This window comes from Elephantulus edwardii, unplaced genomic scaffold (genome assembly GCF_000299155.1).
Source record: "Elephantulus edwardii isolate Elephantulus edwardi_28Jun2011 unplaced genomic scaffold, EleEdw1.0 scaffold00023, whole genome shotgun sequence".
Taxonomy (NCBI): Eukaryota; Metazoa; Chordata; class Mammalia; order Macroscelidea; family Macroscelididae; genus Elephantulus; species Elephantulus edwardii.
In genome coordinates, this window is record NW_006399773.1 from 4162620 (window position 1) to 4183577 (window position 20958).

General features: G+C 36.8%; 1 protein-coding gene across 1 annotated transcript in view; it reads left to right on the top strand.

The window, feature by feature from the left end:
* The first annotated feature begins 295 nt into the window (after positions 1–295).
* DIS3 (DIS3 mitotic control homolog (S. cerevisiae)) overlaps positions 296–20958 on the top strand; it is a 33090-nt gene continuing 12427 nt past the window's right edge. Inside the window, exons 1-14 of the mRNA XM_006882729.1 lie at positions 296–523; positions 992–1149; positions 3976–4169; positions 5626–5699; positions 7506–7673; positions 8425–8589; positions 10708–10821; positions 10954–11091; positions 15785–15931; positions 16433–16549; positions 16806–16907; positions 19458–19522; positions 19610–19694; positions 20657–20784. Coding sequence (XP_006882791.1) covers positions 296–523; positions 992–1149; positions 3976–4169; positions 5626–5699; positions 7506–7673; positions 8425–8589; positions 10708–10821; positions 10954–11091; positions 15785–15931; positions 16433–16549; positions 16806–16907; positions 19458–19522; positions 19610–19694; positions 20657–20784 — 1883 coding nt within the window. The remainder of the gene's footprint in view (positions 524–991; positions 1150–3975; positions 4170–5625; positions 5700–7505; positions 7674–8424; positions 8590–10707; positions 10822–10953; positions 11092–15784; positions 15932–16432; positions 16550–16805; positions 16908–19457; positions 19523–19609; positions 19695–20656; positions 20785–20958) is intronic.

The window sequence follows — 20958 nt, forward strand, 5'->3', positions numbered from 1 at the left end:
TCCAGGGTCCACCTGGACTCTGCGCGCAAAGCACACTGGGCGCTGAAGTCCCCTGGAAGGCCTCTTCCGGCCACGGGCGGAAAAGGTGACGGGCTCCGCCCATCCACCCAATGATTGGACGGTTCCTTACCTTCGTCCAATCTTTACGCACTTTTGAAGAGCCAACCAACGTCACTCTCGGCGTTTCCCCGCGTGCCACATGTACCGGGTTAGCGTCTAGTCGTGCGGTAGTTCCTCACTTGAATTCTGCCGGAAGAGTGTTGCCAGGGATCGGAATTCCGCGCGGCGAGACAACATGCTCAAGTCCAAGACATTCTTAAAAAAGACTCGAGCTGGCGGGGTGATGAAGATTGTACGCGAGCACTATTTGCGAGATGACATCGGCTGCGGGGCGACGGGATGCACTGCGTGTGGAGGGGCGCACGAGGGTCCGACCCTCGAGCCACAGCCCCAGGACCCGACGAGCAGCCTCTGCCCCCGGCCGCACTACCTGCTACCTGATACCAATGTGCTCCTGCACCAGGTGCGTTGGAGGGTGGACGAGTGACAGGCGACAGGCTATATGGCCCCGCCAGGCCACTCTCACTGGTGACAGATGAGAGAACAGGTCCAAAGAGGAGCGTATTAGCAGCATCACTCATCTGGAATGAGACAAAACTTGGAACTTCTGTCGTTCAGTCTGAGCTTCCATTTGTACTTTTCCTTGTTCTTTTCATTTCTTTGGTTATAAGAAGTTTGGACACATTATACTCTCCTGAAGTCCCTTCTGCCGTGGATTTTAAGAGTATAGAGAATGTCTACAAAGGAAAATAACAATGGGTTTCTTTATTAACAGACTTAATACCAAATTTTAGACTTATTCTACGTGTCCCTTTCTTTAATAGATCTGAAATGTTGAGTAATCAATTTCCTTTTTGATATGTAATGTTTATACTTGACATGACATTTTGCATATTATTAAAAGAAAACAATTTGTTTCTTTCTGTTTAAGATTGACGTCCTGGAAGACCCTGCCATCAGGAATGTCATTGTGTTACAAACAGTTCTCCAAGAAGTGAGAAATAGAAGTGCTCCGGTTTATAAGCGAATCCGAGATGTGACAAATAATCATGAGAAGCATTTCTATACATTCACTAATGAGCACCACAGGTAGAGGGAAATTCTGTTAAATTTCAGAAAACTATGAAATTAGCTAGATGGGGAAGGTGTGAGGGGAAAAATTTTTAACTCAGGAGCTATACAGAAGACAGTACCAAGTGAAGGAGCTGGGATAACACAGGAGATTGATTTCAAATGCCAGAAAGTCCTGGCTTTTGGACGAGTACTGAAACTCCATATGGGAGTTTCCATATTATATGAATAACCAACATTGGAAAATGTATGAATTTGTGAGGGGGAGGTGTAAATATATAGATTGAGGGTGGGGTGCAGGTAATACTAAATTTCTTATTTTTTTTTAAAGTATGTATGTTTTAAGTCTTTTTAAAACAATGTTTAGATTGTATGTAACATAAAATTTGCTGTTCTAAACATTTTAAAGTATATTTTAGTGATATTGAATACATTCACAATGTTGTGCAAATATCCCTATCATTCAAAACGGTCATCACCCTTAACAGACACACTATATCAGTTAGGGTAATCTCTTATCCTTCTGTCTCCAGAAATAGATATTCTGTGGATATTTCATGGAAGTGGAATTAATTATACAACAGTTAAATTTACACTCACCCTACGTCTAACATAAATAAACCCTGCTCGATCCTGCGCCTTCCTCATTTATACTTTTATGACTGATTTATTTCATGTATTCTCCAATATTGTAGCATGTATTCTAATTTTATAGCTGAGAATAATCCCCTTATGTATACATACCTAATTTTGTTTATCCATTCAACTTCTGATAAAAACTCACTTGATTTCCAGATTTTGGCTGTTTGTTTGTAATGCTGCAGTGAACATTGATGTGCAAGTAACTCACCCCTTTCAGTTTTTCTGTGTATATCCCAAATTGAAATATTATTTCTGTAAAGAATATCTGTAAATGTCTTGTAAACATCTTCTTTTTCATTGCAGAAAATTCCTGTTTAGGGTTTTTTTTTTCCCCATTTTTGTTTTTTTAATCTTTGTTTTAATTGTGATTTTAGTAATAGTTTACAAAACAAATTGATATTTCAGCCAACCTTTCATACACATTTTGTTTTAGGGTGTTAATTACAATATCCACAGTATAATCATCTTTCTGCTTCCTTCCTGTTATTCTCATTTCAGCTAATCCTCCTCTTGGACCCTTTCCTGGCTTCTGGGCCTTGTTCTTGGGCACATGATTTCCCTTTGACTTTATATGGTTGGTCATTTTAAGGACTGACTGTCTTCCTGATGTCACCACTACATAGATTTGTGTTTGGTGAAAGACTATGTTTTTGTTGAACATGGTCATCAGTTTTCTAATCAAGGGTTAGTAGCTTTGCTAGCTCAAATACAAGGAATAAGCACTTGCAGTTATTGGAGGTGATAGGAAGAATCTTGGGACACCTAGGCAAATCTCTTGTTGCATAATTATTGTCTTTCATGGCCTTATTATTATTGTTAAATGTCACTGAATCAAAATTGACTGATCCTCCCAACGGATTTTTAGAGGCTTTAAGTTACAAGGGAAGAGATTGGCCATTTTTCTCCCATGTAGCTGCTGTTGTACACAAACTATTGACATTTCAGTTGACAGCACAACTTCTCATCCACTAGGCCACCAGACCGCTTTTAGATGGTCTTAAAGTATTAACTCCGAATTCACTTCTCTTCATCCAGTTCTGACTCATTGCAACTCTGTATTGGGTTACCAGCACCTACCTAACAGAGTGAGACTGTTTCTTTCCAGCCTAGAGCCAATAGTGGATTCAATCTACCAGAGATGCACAGCCTTTTTTCTAGGAGGTCAGCATGCTACTTAACACACCATCAGAGTTCATTTAAAGCATTAACGTGCATTTAATGGTGAATAAAGTTTTTAAAACAATAACTACAAATAACAAAAATGAAATACGTATTTTTGAGCATTAGAAGTCAACAATGATAAAAAAGTATTATTGATTATTGAGGTTAAATCTGATTTTGAAAAAACATTTAAATACATTTTCTGGGAGATTTTTTAAAATTTAGAATTAAAAGGATATGCAATCCAAAAGCACTCAGTTTGAATCCACCAGTTACTTCAGTGGTAAAAGATGAACAGTCATGTCTCATACAACTTAACAGCCTCTAAAACCCTGCAGGATTATTATTCAAGAGTTGATTCTGACTTGGTGGCACCTAACAACATCTGTGTCTGGCCTTTTAATCTTTGAATAGCCCTTATAGCTTTCGGTAGGTAATTAACATCTATTGTCTACTTAGTAATTGAATTTTATGGTTATACTTATCTAATCATATTTGTAATTTTTAGAAATTGCTATTAATTGGCAGTTAGAAAGTATCATTATAATACTATCATACTTTCTTTGAACAACAACTATATATCATTTAACATCCTAATCGAGATTTTGAATTCTGATCTTGAATTTTTCTCTTTTCCCACCCCCCATCTAACATCATTTTCTTCTCCATGCAAGTTGATGCTTTTACAGACATAACTGATAGGATATTTATTTTCTCTCTCAGGTTTAAATCTGAACATATTCAAGAGAAAAATGCCATTCTACATTATTGATATCTTTGTTTAGCTTTTTGCATCATTTTAAGTATGATCATTTTTCCGGGAATGCAACTAATATAAAGCAAAGATGATTATACTTTGTTTGGGTGGAAACTTGAGCAAGAATTATTTACCATATTGGAAGAATGTCACTAATGATAATAACATTCCCCGTGGGAAAAACCTTTGATTTTTAAGTTTAATTGTTGTTAAGTATTTATATCCTAGTAGTTTTAAACATCCCTTTTTCCCAGTGTTTTTATTTCATTTTTCTCTCCATTCAGAGAAACGTATGTAGAACAAGAACAGGGAGAAAATGCTAATGACAGAAATGATCGAGCTATCCGAGTAGCAGTAAAATGGTACAATGAACATTTGAAGAAAATATCAGAAGAGAATCAACTGCAAGTTATCTTCATAACCAATGACAGAAAGAACAAAGAGAAGGCAGTAGAAGAAGGGATACCAGCTTTCACTTGTAAGTCTAAACATAATAGTCAGTAGCGGTTAGTCTGAGCATGGCAGTCAGTAGTACATTTTGTAAATGGATATAAAACTTTACCACAGACCATGTTCAGATGTTCACTTTACTTGTATTTGTATCATCTTATGTAACTTCATAGACATTTTGCATTTTTTGATTTCTCAGAGAGTTTTTAAATAACTAAGTTTTGTTGCCTATTGTTGCGTACCAATGAGTTGGAACTGACGCATAGTTGATCCTCCAGCAAGTTTTCAGAGGCAGTTAATTACATGAGAGGAGATTGCCCATCCTTCTCCAGTGAAACAGCTGGTGGATTCGAACCACATGCCTTGGGAATTGCAACACAGCCAGCTTTATTACCATTAGGACACCACAGGTCCCTCGTTTGGGTGCCTTGTTGTTAAGTGCCATTGAGTCAAGTATGACTCACAGCAACATTGTGAACAAAAGATCTGAACCCTGTTCCATAACTGTTTACGACGTGGATGCTAATCCTGCTTCCAGGTCTGTCTTACTCTGGGAGCTCTATCAAACCCTGTCCATCATAGGTAACAATTACAGCTTTTAACACACCAGTGGCACAGCTTTCAATATCATAGTAACTCCCCGTTATCTTAGTACAGTAAACTGACAGACAAGGGCTGTACCACTTAGAACAGTGTTCTCCCCAAACACATTTAACACCATTAATAGCTGTTAATTTTCTCACAAATTAATTTTGCTTGTCAATGAAAGCTCATAGACATGCTTGACTCATTTCCTCTACTTAGACATCATAATCAAATCAGTGGTTCTTATTTTCTCTTCCTCCAAAACATAATTGACAGATACAATGTCATAGTTACTTTTTTTTTAACTGAAATATGGGTGAAAGTTTATAGAGCAAACTCGTCTCTCATTCACCAGTATATCCACATTTTCTTTTATGACATTAGCAGTAATCCATTCTATGTTACAGAACTCGCTCTACTTCTTACCTGGGTTTTCCATTTCCATTCTTCCTTTCAGCCCCTGAGCTTTGTTTTTTTGGGCAATTGCTGCTTTTTTGCTTTTGTGTAGTTGATTTAAATGAGGAGTGAGTTCCTTGTGAACATTAGGTTTCACTTCCTAGATCTGTCTGTATTAAAGGTGTTATCTGAGGGTAGATTCAGTGCCAGGTTTGAAAAGTGTCTAAGGGCTACAGCCTCAAGGATTTCTCCTGTCTGTATTAGACCAATAAGTCTGCCCTTTTCATGAATTTGAATTTTGTTTTTTTTTTCTCCTCTCCCTCTCTGTCTCAGGCAACCCTCTGTCATGATTCTGATTAGACTAGTACATAGTATTAGCAGGCACCATCCATTTCTTCTGGTCTCACAAGGTATTGGGAGCTGTAGTTCCCATATTTTTCTTTGTAACGGGTGAGGATAGAACTTCACATTTATCAAGAAAGGTACCAATTTTCTTTTTTCAGGTGAAGAATATGTAAAAAGTCTCACTGCTAATCCTGAACTTACAGACCGTCTTGCCTGTTTGTCTGAAGAAGGGGTATGTTTGAGTTTGTTTTGTTTTGATTCTGGGAAGTGAAAAAATAAATCTTTTGGGATATTGACTTGTAGGTACCAAATTAGAAAATTTAAGTATCTAATATCTTAGTTATTTGTCTAATATTTTACTATCTTAGTTATTTGCTGTTCCAGTAACAAAAATGTCATCACAATATTTGAACTTAAGAGTCTAAATTTTAGGAGCAAGTCATTCTTTATCCTTTTTAGCTCCTTTTTGCTTCAGGTGTTTCTTGGCTGCATGTGGCTTATTAATAACTCCCTACACAATCTTCCTGTGTCTGTCTGTCCCGCTCCTTTTTATAAAACCATCATTAAAGGGTTTGAGATTTACCCTACTGTAGTAGGGTAACTTCATTAACTTAAAAGAAAACTCTTCTTTTCAATTAGGATCAAAATCACAAGTATAGGAATTAATATTTAAAGTTATCATTTTGGGGAACTTCTAGCCATTCAATCTTAATGGCTAGAAGTTGCAATTTTAATAGGAGTAGGATTATAAACAACAACAAGAGTACATCTGGTAGACTGATCAAAATACCATGCTTAAGAACTGATTATCTGATACCTTATTGTTCATTAATAGAGCTCAACAGCCCAAGTAATGTCTGGCATATGGTCGCACTTTGTTGAAAAAGTGCAAGATATGTGAATAAAGTAGTAGATGGCTGACAGATTATGTGACATCACTTAATAATAACAACAGTAAAGAGGACTACAAGCTGAGAACTTAATAAAGAACTCAATAAAGAGTACTATCAGCAGAGAAGTCTTAAAAAGGAGAAGGGGAAGTCATAGATGATGTGGAATAGGAAAGAATATGAGGGCTAGAATTTATTCAGTGTACTCTGGTAATCTAGTGGATGAAGTATTGCCTTACCGATCCAAAGGTGGACAGTTCAAATCCACCAGTTGCTCCATGGAAGAAAGATGAGCAGAGTCCTTCCATGCAATTTGTGGTCTTGAAAACCTTCTGGAGGGTCAGGCTTGAGGCAATGAGTTGCATTTGACTTATGAAAAGTGGTTTTGATGGGGTAGGTCCAGGAGTCTGACAGAAATAGGTAAAAGAATGGATAGAGAATTTAAAGACAGTGATTTTTTTTTTTAATTAATTTATTTGTGTGTGTGTGTGTGTACCGTCAAATCAGATCTGACTGGTACAGGAGGAGACTGCCCCTCCTTCTCCTGCAGATAAGACCATGATTTTTTTGCTGTGTTGTGAAGGAGACAAAGGATCATGAGACACAAATTGGTATAGTCCATAATGTGTTGTACTGCTCAGCAAAAAATGCTGAGTCATCTCTAAGAATCATGAGACTGATTGAGGCCTATCTAACTATGGAAAGCACTTCCTAACCAACAGCTGTCTTCTATCCTTAGAAAAAATGGCCAAGAGGAAAGAGAGAAAAGCTGCTTTTGTATTTTCAGTAGCTCCAGTCATCTCATGGAATTGAGATTTTGAATTAGTGTCTAGATAAACACCTGCTCACAAGCTCGCCAAGCTACGCACATGTTCATTTTGGGAGGGATAGAGTATAGGGACACATAGTTTCTTAGTAACACATCTATAGCTAATCTTAATGTAATTTTAAAAATGGAAATATTTATGTAAGTTACCCTAAAAATGGGAAGTTTTTCTTTTGTGTTTGTAGTCTGTCAAATTCATAAAAAAAATGTTTATGCTATGATGATTTTTTTTTCCATTTCAATTACCTGATAGTGGTAACTAATTGTGTAATAAGTGTTGAGGAATATTACTAACTGCATCTTTAATATGTTTATTTCACAGAATGAAATAGAAAGTAGAAAAATAATATTTTCAGAACATCTCCCCTTAAGTAAGCTACAACATGGCATAAAATCTGGCACATACCTTCAAGGTACATTTAGAGCCAGTAGGGAAAATTATTTAGAAGCCACAGTGTGGGTGCATGGCGATACCGAAGATAATAAAGAGGCAAGTTCCTTATACAAACATTCTTTATATTCACTATGTTGTTTAATAAATTTCTGAGAATTTAAATTTCACTTACCTTCCCTATTTATAATCACAGGGTGTCATAGATAGTGGTTGTATTAATTCCTTTTTTAAAATTGCTTATGGAAGAAAAGAACTGTTAACATATTTTAGGTGAATAAATATCTAGAGGCCATTTAATTGTAAAAAATGGATGCTGCTTTATATAGCCTGGTTACTTGTGGTAAATGGCATTTGCATACCATATAATGGTTTTAAAGTTCTCCACACATTTTAAAGTAAATAGCTGCTATTTGTGGAGTGTTCACTATTTGTCAAGTACAAGTCTAACTGCTTTAAATGCTGCTGTTTCACATAATTCTTAACTTTGCCTATAAAAGTAGGTATTGTCATTTTCATTTTATCAATCAGGACTCTGAAATTCAGAAAGAAGAAATAATTTTCCTAGAGTTTCTTAGTACTAGTGTTAAGGACATAGAGGCCATGAATACAACTTGTATTTTTTTTTCTTATGTTTTTGCTATTTGATACATTGATATTGAGAAACCAAAATGTAGTAATGGGACTCCATGTGTGTGAATATCTATAAGAGAAATAGTATGCATATGTCAAGGAGAATTAGTGATAACATAGAGACATCGGAGTACAGACAAACTTTCAGTAGGATACTTTCCCATTATTTGAGCATCGAGAAAATATTTGAGCATGTGCTATTTGCTGTTTTCTACAGATAATCATACAAGGACTTAAAAATTTAAACCGAGCTATTCATGAAGATATTGTGGCTGTGGAGCTGCTCCCCAAGAATCAGTGGGTAGCACCATCGTCAGTGGTTTTACACGATGAAGGTCAAAATGACGATGACTTGGAGAAAGAAGAGGAGCGAGAGAGCATTGTATGAAAATACGGTTTTTTCCCACCTGCATAGCTTTGTGCTATTAACATGTCAGCTCTGAGGAAGCTGAGCGAGGTTGGGTAGTTACGGAACTGTGGAGTAAAATGATAATGCTGTAGGTTTAATACCTGCCGTACAACATAGTTGAATTTCTTCCCTCTTAAGCTTTTTAGGTTTGGAAAGGAGTGGTGTCCACTTCCTAAACAACATGCCTCTGGAAACTCTATGAACTTTGATAAACGTTGATAGTTGTAGAGGGGCCCTCAGGCCTTTTGTTCATAGGGTCGCTATGAGTTATGCTTGACTCGAAGGCAACAACAAGTGTTTTAGGTAGTTACCCTTTAAGTTAATGTCATATTTTGCTTAAGTAAGTGGACTTAAAAAAGATTAACTTGAGTATGAAGCTGTAAATTGTTGTTATTGTTAAGCGTCACCTACTTACAGCGCAGAATGGCTCTATAAACAACATATCTAAACATTACCCTATTAGTAATCTATAGAAAAAATTATATATATGATCTGATTTAGAATAATAAACAGCAAATTTTTTAAAAATGCTTTTATGTTAAAAATATCAGTATAATAGATTAACTTCAGACTTCTTATAATTGTATATGACCTTATTATTACCATAATCCTCTATTTTAAGTATTATGATGAAAATATTTTTAGTAAATTCTTACTAGTTAAAAAGCTTACCTGTTAGGACCTTTGACATTATTCCTCAAAGTTATAATTATAAGGGTAACGTAACTGATTGGCATTGGTACTTCTTTTTCCATAGATTATATTCAGTACTCAGATATGTTATTGTGCTTGGAGAGTCCAGAGAATAAGAGAAGTTTAGAAGTGAAACATGAACAATGTACCACTTATTTCTAGAGAGCTCTGCTGGTGTGATCTGTAGGGAGTTGCACTGCTGACCCAAAGTCTGGGCCTCTCTTGTGGGAATAATCTCCCAGCAGCTCCACAGGAGAAGGACGGACATTCTCACACCATGTCTTTCAAAAACCTGCTAGAAGGCCCTCTATTGAGCTGGTTCCGACTTTGACTGCATGGAGTTTAAATTTTTATAATTTCTAATAATAAGCACTCTTTATTTAGATTCTTACTGTGCAAAGAAGAACTTGTAAGGTTTCATCTCTTTTTCATGAGTTAATAAAGGCTAAAAGGGAAGTGAAGAGCCCTGGTGGCATAGTGCCTGTTGTGTAGGGCTGCTATCCAAAAGGTTGTTGACAGTTCAAATCCAGCAGCTACTCCAAGGAGAAAGATGAGCTCTCTTCTCCCTTAACCTGTAGAAACCCAGCGGAAGAGGGTTGCTGTAAGTCAGAACCTGCTGGATGGAAATGAGTAAATACGTGAAAGTGAACTAGTCAGCCAGCACCACACTTCTGATTAGTACAAAGTAGTTCTAAAATCTCGGTGCCTTTTAATGATGGTTGGTGAAGAATACCAAATACACCACGGGCTATTAAGCGCATACACATCTGTTTAGAAGAAGTGCAGCCTGTATATTCCTTAGGGGCAAAGAGGGTGATAGACTTCATGTCACATACTTTGCTATATTCTCTAAGGAGACCTTAGAAAAAGATATCACGCAGGGAAAAAAATACATAGTCATCAAAGTTGAAGACACCTGAGGTGAGATGCCATGACACAGTGTGTCAAACAGTGAGTTTAAGCACAGTGGAGATTGAGGGTGGCCCAAGATCTGGCAAGGTTTTGTACTGTTTATGATTATGAACTCTATTATTAGGGAGCTCTGATGGCTTAGAGGTAAGGAATTGTGCTGCCAACCCAGAGGCACAGGGTTCAAATTAGCCAAATGCTCCACAGGATAAAGATGGACATTCTCCTGTGCGATTATAACTGCCTCTAAAAACTAGCTGGGGGTTCAGCTATGAGGTTTTAGCTTTATGGTGCATAACAGTAACAACAGTTAATAATAGTTTGCTATACTCTTGCCTAGAATTTTTAATCAAGATTCTTTTGCTTTATGCCATAATTGAATTCCTGAATATATCAGTATCCATTTAAATGCTTTAATTCTGGAGGAAAAGTACTGCATAATTTGAGGAACGATAATTGGAGATTCTTATTTTTACTTTTAAATCTCAGCTCAAGACTATTGTAAGTGAGAACATGATGAAGCCTACTGGAAGAGTGGTAGGAATAATAAAAAGGAACTGGAGGCCATACTGTGGCATGCTTTCCAAGTCTGATATTAAAGAGGTAAGTAAAGAGCCAGTGGTAAAGAAATGTCATAAAAGATGTTCGAGATGGTAAGCATTGAATGTAACGTTGTGATAGAGACTGCCCCTTATTCTGTCCCTCTAATATTTTTCTTTTACTTCTTTTCTGTAGTCAAGAAGACATCTCTTTACACCTGCTGATAAGAGAATCCCCCGAATTCGAATAGAAACAAGACAGGCTTCTGCATTAGAAGGACGGAGAATTATTGTTGCTATTGATGGTTGGCCCAGAAACTCCAGATACCCAAATGTAAGTTTAAATTACTACTTTATTATTAAGAGATTTTGTTATATGCTTGTAGATAAAATTGCTTTCTAATAAAAATGGAGTCTATTTTGGTTTAGAATTAGGTGCTGAAATTTGAAAACTTTTCATGATTCTACCTAGTAAGTAGTGAATCCTTTTAAAAAATTAAAAAAAAAAATTCTAGGAAGCTGTGGTGGAAGCTGCACTGCAATCCCAGAGGTGAATGGTTCGAATCCACCAGATGCTCTGCTGAAGAAGGAGGGTCAATCTCCTCCTGTACCAGTCAGATCCGATTTGATTGTACACACATGAAAAAAAATAATAATAACAAAATAATTCTAAATGACCTAGTTACACTAAGACTGCCAGACTCATTTTTATTGGTCACAATTGGTATCTAAGTTATTTGCCATTGTGTTGCCTGGGATTCATTCTGACCCTGGGCACAGTAGTCTTGAGCCATGCCCTATCTTGAACCAGTCTCACTGTTCCTAACAAACTTACCCCCATTATACCACTTACTATGTGTCAATTCCATTTCATCCAAGTTCCTCTCTTGCACTGTCTGTCTGCTCTGCCAAGCAAGATGTCCTTCTACAAGGACTGTCCCCTCCTGGCAGCATGCCCAAAGAATGTTAGACAGAGTTATAAATCCTTATCTCCAAGGAGCAACTTGATTGAACCTTCTGTAGGACAGACCTGTTTGTTCTCTTGGTTGTCCATGGTGTGTTCAGTACTCTTCTCTCGTACCACAACTAAAAGGCATTGATTCTTCTATCATCCTTAGTCATTGTCTCTCTGATACATAGCAAGTAATTGCAAAGACCATGGCTTGGATCAGGTGCACCTTAGTCTCTAAACTGACTCTAGATTGATTTCCTCCAGTCCTGATGTCACATTCCTCCTCAAAATGTCCAGCCTCCTGAATGATCTGTTTTGCGTATAGATTGGAAATTTATGGTGATAGGAATATACTTTTCATGATTTTGAAACATGCAGTGTGTTTTCTTGCTCTGTTCTGAGGACTGCTTCCTAGTCCAAGTACAGGTTTTTCATGGACACAATTAAGTGGTCTGGGTTTCCCATTCTTCTCAAGGTTATGCACAGTTGTGATCCACACAGTCACATGTCTTTGCATCGTCAGTGAAACACAGACATTTCTCTGGTGCTCTCTACTTTCAGCTAAGGTCCATCTAACATTGACTTCTTAAACAGTATCAAAATAATGCTAATAAATACATTTTTAAGTTACAATATTTGAAACACAGGTTGCTGGCTTTAATTTCAGGTGTTTTGAGTTAGTTAGGCATTTTTCCTCCCTGTCTGGTGGATTGAACATTAAGTCTTTGTTGATGTAAAATTTTGGTTTCTAGCAGCAGTCCCTCACTACCTTATTATTCAGTTTCTTTTTCTTTTCTTTCTTTTTTTTTTTTTTTTAATTTAAATAGCATTAAGTTTGTTACAAATATTTAGTACTGGCTTCCCATATTTCCCCCTTTTGTTCTTATCATAATTATGTTATCTAGATAAGCATCCTTTATACACAAACAAACAAATAAAACAAACATAATAAACTCAAGTACTTTCAAAAATCTCCATATGATCAGAAGGATTCAGGCTGAATATTCCTTGAAAGTTTGTTTTAATTGTCCCATTGTCACAGTCCTTGTCAAAACCAGTTCTGATTAATCTCCTTTGTCATTGTGTCCTTTGCCATTCCCTATCACTCCTCCCTGAGAGAGATTTCATCCTGATTCATAAGGAAAAGGGACAGCTTATTCTCTTAGCTACTTCCTACTGAAAAGGGACACTGTAGGTTTCAGGGTGAGGATCTTCTCTCACTACTCTAAAGGGCCCCTTTGGCAATAGGAAACATGTAGACTATTGTGGAGATTGATTTTGGAATTTAGATGCACTCTTATCAGTTGTGCTTAGCCATACATATTCATATCCTTGAAGATGCATCATGGAACTGTTGCAGCCTAGAAGACACAAATTTAACAAGTTAAAAGTACATGAGTCAAAAATCAAAAGCAATAGTATTCCAAATAGAGGTTCTAACAGTGGCATAAATCAAGTTACAGAGGGAAGGTAGTTCTTAAAATAAAAGGCTTATTGACTAGCACTTTGTCTATTATAGTATAAAGGTTAGGAACCACAAGATGTAGAGGCTCAACTATGTCATTTATTGTTCTTAAGTCCTGGACCAAATTCCATCTACCACTGGGTTGTTTTACAGCTCAGAAATCCACATGCAAGGCAGAGGTGAAGTAAGGAACTGCTTATGAGGTTTTCCATCAATTCCAACAACTAAGAAATAATGAGAAGAGTTGGGACTTCAGAAGGCTTTTAGGACCAAAGAATAGGCTCTTGTGTCCAGGAGAAAATGAATATACTTACCAGTAATGTTAATGCTCACCCATGGCTCTTTTGGGTGGATCTGAATCGTTGAAGATTGTTCAGTTTCTTAAAGCAACCCCTCACTTGGCAGGATTCATGCCCTGTTTTGCAAACCGAATTTTCCCATGCAGGAAGACATCCCATTTTCTGCATTGAGGACAGCCATTGCCTAGCATCCGGCCTCAGCCCAGGAAGTTCACAGGTCTCCGCCCTCAGACAGAGAAGGCACACAGGTGGCTAAGGCAGGTGTACTGCAGCTTTGTACTTTCCACCCCACCATCCAGCTGGCCTCCCACTGCACTTGGACCTTTTGAATTTCCTGCCTGTGCGGGCTCCTCAGGGTGGACTTGAGAGCCCTGGGTGGGAGCAGAGGGGCTATGTGTCCCTCATTCAGACCAGACAGATCTGATCGGTCCCCTGGGCGAACCTGTGGAGCTGGACAGTGTGCATCTGCGTCTGCACTGCCCTGGCTCCTGGCTTCACCTGTGGCAGGCACCTCATAACCTGTCATGCGGGCAGTACTCCTCGCCCACCTTGAACTTGGCTATAGTTGTTATTAGGTGCTGTCAAGTTGAGTGTGACACATAGCAACCCAATGAACAACAGATCTCAACCCTCTCTTACCTTGTACCGTCTTCATCAACTTTGCCACAGGGGAGCCCTTTGGTGCAGTCACTGTGTGAATCCATCTCATAGAAAGTCTTCCTCTCTTTCTACTGAGCCTCCACCTTTCCAAGAATAATGTCCCTCTCCAAGGAATAACCTCTCCCAGCCACATGCCAGGGTGGCTGCCCGCCAAACACACCATGGACCTGTTGAATGGCTTTTCTATCTTTGGATGCCTCCTAGATCGTTGAAGATTTTGCCCATAGCATCTCTCAGTATTGCAACTCGCTTGTTTTTCAGTTATTGCAACTTGAGAAATGCCCTAGTGAGATCTTCTCTTTTTCTCTCCAACTTTAGCCCTATGCATATATCACTGTAATACTTTTGTTTTGTCTTCTCTAGCTCCAGCTGCATTTTAAAATCTATTCTGCTCTTTTACTTTGGCATCTCCTCCTTTTGTTTAGGCTTCTTGACACTTGTAGTGCAATTTTCAGATTCTCTTCTGACATCGATTTTAGTTTTTTCTTTGTCCTTTGTCTTTGTACTGAATGACCTTTTGCTTTCTTTATAGAGAATATCCTTGAACTCCTACAACTCCTCCGATCTTTGATCAGGTCTGTGCTTGCATTGTGGGAACTCCATACTCCACCCTCTGCTCAGCCCTCCACCCAGTTCTGACTAAATATATGTAGGCATACATCCACAACAAGGAACTCCACCAATCTAAGGCCCTACCACTAAATGTCCAAGAGCAAACACAGTGTTCAGTTATATTTTGATAAGAGGAATACTGTCAAACTTGATCTGCAACTTCTTGACCGTGGCATATGCTTTTACTATGTAAATCTAATCAAAAGGGCAATCTCCTCCTGTGTGATTAATTGCCTCTGAAAACTTGGGCTCAGCTATGGGTCAGTTTCAACTCGACAGTAAACAACACACAATCAAATGTAATGTTTGGGGGACTGTTGAATTTTAGTAAACAAGACCAAAATTGACTTCTGGAAATATCTTTTTTTTTTTTTTTTTTAAATTTTATTACTCTTGTGTGAGTGTACCATCAAATCAGATCTGACTGGTACAGGAGGAGATTGTCCCTCCTTCCCCGGCAGAGCATCTGGTGGATTCGAACCGTGTGCCTCTGGGATTGTAGTTGCAGCTCCTTGTAGTTGTAGTTCCTTAAGGAAGTAGAAATATCTTGAGAAATGGGCACACTATGCTGGAACTTCCTACACAATTCCGTGGTTGCATAGTTTGTAGAAAGTTGTGTTGCTAAGCCAGAGATGTTTTCTGGTGGTTCAGGTTGATCCGCAGATCCTTAGGAGAAAGATGGGCAATCTCTTCCCATAGAATTTATTACCTCCTAACAACCTACTGGAGGGCCAGTTCCACACAGTGTAAGTTTGTGTATGTACACAGATGTACTATTTGTGAATAAATGTGGTAACTAGATGGAATCAACATGATAGCAGTGGGTTTTGTGATTAAATAACTGAGTTCTCACAGATTCTTCACCATAAATCAGTTGAGAAGTCTTGCCATTTTCTGTCCTAAGTTACCAAAAGGCCCATGATAAGCAGAAGCAATGCTAATGTACAGATAGAGTGGGAGATGGTACCTTAAGAATTTGATAATAAGATCTAAATTAGGTACAGTATTATACCTAACTAGTCGTTGTCCTTGGTTTCAGGGCCACTTTGTAAAAAATTTAGGTGATGTTGGAGATAAGGAAACAGAAACAGAAGTCTTGTTACTTGAGCATGATGTTCCCCATCAGCCCTTTTCTCAGGCCGTTCTTAGCTTTCTGCCGAAAATGCCGTGGAGTATTACTGAGGAGGTAAGTGGAAAAAAATTCTTTATGACTCAATAAAAGTTCTACTTGGGCTTTTAAATATGTAGAAGCCACAGTTTTCTTCTCTGTATTTAGCACTCTTGAATACCACAGAAACAATTTGCTCCTTTGTTCAGAGAAAGTTTTCTGGAGAGCAGATACTAGGATACATCAGACTATTTTTTTTTTCTTTTCTTCTCCCTGCCTCTTTTTAAACAGCCCCTCTGTAAGGACTATCCACTTAGCTTTGTATCCAAAGATGAAATTTGTAGGTGAAAGGAGTTAGGAGTTAGCCGTCGTTACAGACATCAGACTATTTTAACGTGAGTAAACTACTAGTTAAAATTCATGTGTGCTTATCGTTAAGGAAGTAGGGCTAGGCATTTTCTTTATAAATAGATTATGTGTTGATTTCATTGGGTTTTAAAAAAATAGATTATGTGTTGATTTAATAAAAATTCCATTGCAATAGTACTATCAGGTGTATCTGTATAATTTATCTTCTAGGATATGAAAAACCGAGAAGACCTGAGGCATCTGTGTGTTTGCAGTGTGGACCCACCAGGATGTACTGATATCGATGATGCTCTACATTGTAGAGAACTTGAAAATGGAAATTTAGAGGTACTGGCTTTCTTATCTAAAAGTATTTGTTTATGAATTCATTTCCTTTGAGCAGGTACAGATTTCTGTTGGTGATTATTTATGCCAGGTTTAGCTAGTAATAGCTGCAAGAGCTGCTAAGGCATGCAGTAGAGGTCGAAATGGGAGGTCTGAATGAATCTTTTCACACTTAAGGTAAATTTCTTCTCTTCGAACTCCGTTAATGGATTTAACTCAGTCAAGCATATTGACATGGTTTTATTTTTATATTTTTAAGGTTGGTGTTCATATTGCTGATGTTAGTCATTTTATTAGGCCCGGAAATGCTTTGGATCAAGAATCAGCAAGAAGAGGAACAACTGTGTACCTTTGTGAAAAGGCAAGTAATGTCTCCAATTTTAACTGGAATTTTAATACATACATTTTAAAAATCATACGCTTTATTTTATAACTTTTTACAGAATATATAAAGCATATACACCAACGCCAGCAAAATATATCAGTTGACTTCTCTGTGTATAATTCTATGAAATTAATTGCATTCTTTAAGCAGCACAGGCAGCCTCATTATTTTTCAATTGTTTTTCCACCATTAGCTTCAACTCAGTGCTCCTAAAGTTCCTCTGAGTTGCTGTTTCGTTAATTTGATTTCATAATTAATATGCTCTCAAAAGAGCATAATGCTATAGGCATATACTATTTCTAGTTAACCTAACAATTGTTTGGTTTTAAGAAAACTTTTGGGAGTTATTTTTTGTTTAAATTTTATCTTAGGGCAATAGTCAGAGGTTTCTCCACCTTCCGTGGCTCCAGAAAGTTGGAGAATGTACAACCTTAAAATGCTGGTGTGTACTTTCCCCCTTTTGATCAAGATTATTCTATGGAATCTTTGAACAAAATGATCATTGATGTGTCTAGTTGCCATCCGTTTCTTCTGGTCTCATGGCAAAAGAAGCGGTTCCTGTTGAGAGCCACTTGCCATTTCTCCTCCTGTTCCTGACTCTCCTTCCTCTCTTTCATTTAGCAAGTAGAGACCAATTAATTGTGCCTTGGATGGCTGCCTGTGAGCTTTTTAAGAGACCCTCAAGCACTATACAAGGTGAAAGAGAAACCCTGAATACGTTATTAGACCATGAAATCATGACCCTAAACCTGTATATGAATATACAGTATTTTTAATATTAAATGGTTTCTGAGGAAAGAACCACCTCAGAGCTTAATGATATTTAGACGATACCTATTTTTTTTTTTATTGGGCACAACCAACTTGTAACTGTCATCAAGGCAAAATTTGAACAGTCATAGTTTGAGATTGTTGTTGTTATTAAGTGCCATCGAGTCGTAGGTGACTCATAGCAACCCTATGAACGAAAGTCCTCGACAGTTGTGTGACTTTTATCCTTTCCCCATGTTCGTAGGGTTTCCCGAGGCAAGCTATTTCTGGAAGTGTATGCTATTCCTGCTTCCAAGCTTGTTTTAGCCAGGGAATGCCACCAAACACTGTCCGCCATGGATAACCATTATCGCATCTGACATGTCATTGTCACAGTGTTCAGCTTCACAGCAACCACAAGTTGTCTCTGTATGGCAAGTGAACACACAAGGGCTATATAACCTAGAAGAATGTTTCACCAAAAATAATTAAAGACAGGCCTTAGGGTTAGAGTCACCCACCTGTGGCTTGGTAGCATTGCTTCTGGTCCAATAGGTCAGCTGGTCTCTCTCTCTATGTTGTTAAGTGCCATTGAATCGTAGGTGATTCATAGCGACCCTATGAATGAAAGTCCTCAACAGTTGCGTGACTTTCATCCTTTCCCCTGGTTCATAGGGTTTCCCAAGGCAAGCTATTACAAAGTGGATGCCATTCCTGATTCCAAGCTTGTTTTAGCTGGGGAGCTAAAATTTGATACATTGTATCAAATAACTTAAAATCAGTTATACTATAAATTGAGTGATTATTGGGTGCAGGAAATAACAAATTGATGTGGTTGGTGGAAAGTATTGTTTGGTATATAACTCACTATTTATGTAGAACTGAAACAGAATAGATTCATGATTTAATCTTTATAAAATATTAAAAGTACATTTTAGCTAGATGGGCAGGATACTGAGTTTTATTATTCTATACATATAATTGGCAGGATACTGAGTTTTATTATTCTATACATATAATTTCCATAAATATTTTATTTCCTTTTTATCTTATGATAATATTTTTAATTTGCATTAAATTTTATAAATCACATTAGTTTTACATTCATCCTGACATATTTTGTGTTACATTACTTACAATTGATTATTCAATTACAATACCTGATCACCCTTTTATTGTATATTGTCTTTCTCTTCAAGTTATTATTGATTAATCTATGTTCATCTAGTTATTATCTATTAATTTTTACTTCTCTCATTCTTGTAGCCACCCGTGAAAGCTGCTATATGGAAACCTTTCCTTAGCTTTTTATATTAATTGTATTTATAATTCCTATAAACCTACAGAGGAAATTTGTGAAAGTAGAGACCAAATTTAAGTGTATATTGTTATGGATACATTGTCAGTTTTTTCCCGTAAGAATATAGTCTTTTTCACAATTTTGGAAACACCATGTAGTAATCATTTGGAAAAGGTCCAACTATAGAGCTTGGATAGCTATGACAACTAATTTCAGACCAGAGATTTCAGCCTTTTCAAAGGACACAAAAGTGTGGAGATAGGACTAAAACTTAGGTCCATTGGTAAATCCAATTTTCTTCCACTTCATAGCATTTATATAAGTACTTCTCTAGAAACTATTATCTCACATTTTCTCAATTGTCTTGGTCACAAAGATTAAAATACTTTTGTTTCCTTATTCAATACTGTTTGAGATTTAGAACTTCAAGAATGAAGTCATAACTGAGCAATGTGTTTCTCTGTTTTATGTTACAGAGAATTGACATGGTTCCAGAGTTGCTTAGCTCTAACTTGTGTTCCTTAAGATGTGATGTGGACAGGTATTTATGCAAGCTTTTTCATAAGAACGTTGTATTTGCTGCTTTCCTTAATTCTCTTTAACAAATACTGTATTTTCCTTCTCATAGGCTGGCATTTTCATGTATTTGGGAAATGAATCACAGCGCTGATATCTTAAAAACAAGGTTTACCAAAAGTGTCATTAATTCAAAGGTTTGCTTTCATGGTTAATCTTTATTGGTTAAAATCTTTGGTATTTACTATAGTTTTCTAGATTACTTCGGGAAAAAAAAATAAACTTACTAAATGGGTTTGGGTTTTTTCCCTCCATTATCTGATGAATTAATTCTTAGAATTATTAAAAAATTTCTTCATTGGCAGTTGCCTTCATTCATAAGTTTAGAAGACTCGCATACTAGAGGAGACTAAATGGATAGCTTGAGATTCTTACCACAGATATCTCTATGATTGAAGCTGTACCACTTTAGAAATGATTGTGTTTTAAGAGTTAAGGTATACAGTTTTGTACTGTTTATATTTTCGAATGGAAATAATGTTATAAGTCATAGTTGAAGTTTAATTAAGTTAGCTGAGAATTATGTTTAGACTGAATGAAACCAGTTGTGTTTTCTCTTCCTTTTAGTACTTCTCCCTTTTAATATTATTTCTTCTGCTTGGGGGTGGGGAGAATGTTAGACTGATAGATAATGATTAATGTTTCAGTGGGTTAAGCCTTCTGAGAAAGTACTTAATTTTAAAAAATTTTTTTAAAAAAGTACTTAATTTTAGGTTTTCAGTAGATTATCTGCCAAAAAGGATGCAAAGAATCTCACTTTACCATTATTATCTGAGAATACATCTAATTTGTCTAATTTATCTTCATATTTCATTTTAGCATTGACTGCTTATATGTATGTTAATTAGAATATAAAATTATTAAAGCTTAAGCTATTCAAATAAAAATGCTATTTTACTTTATTTGAACATACATGTGTGATACATGCTTCAGAGAAAAGTTGAAATGATAAAAATGATATGTGAAGTTTAAATTATATAGTTCAGAAATCTTTTATCGATTTTAGGTTTCAGAAATAAGGGAGAGTATGTAGTGGAAGTACAAGCATATTGCCATTTTATCATGTATAAGCTTCCTGTTATATTATTTTCTCTTTTAGGCTTCTCTTACATATGCAGAAGCTCAGATGAGAATTGACTCAGCAACCATGAACGATGATATAACCACAAGTCTACGTGGGTTAAATAAACTAGCTAAAATTCTGAAAAAGCGAAGAATCGAAAAAGGGTACATTTCAGAAGTCTCTATGTGTCACTTAATCATTTATAAGATAATTTAAAGTGTTTTGAGATTATCTGAAAATAGTTTTATCATGAACAATGGGGAATTTAGTGAAAAGGAGATTCGAGAGACATCCAGTTTTTTCTGGTTCCCATTTAAATATCAGCAGCTTGATTATAA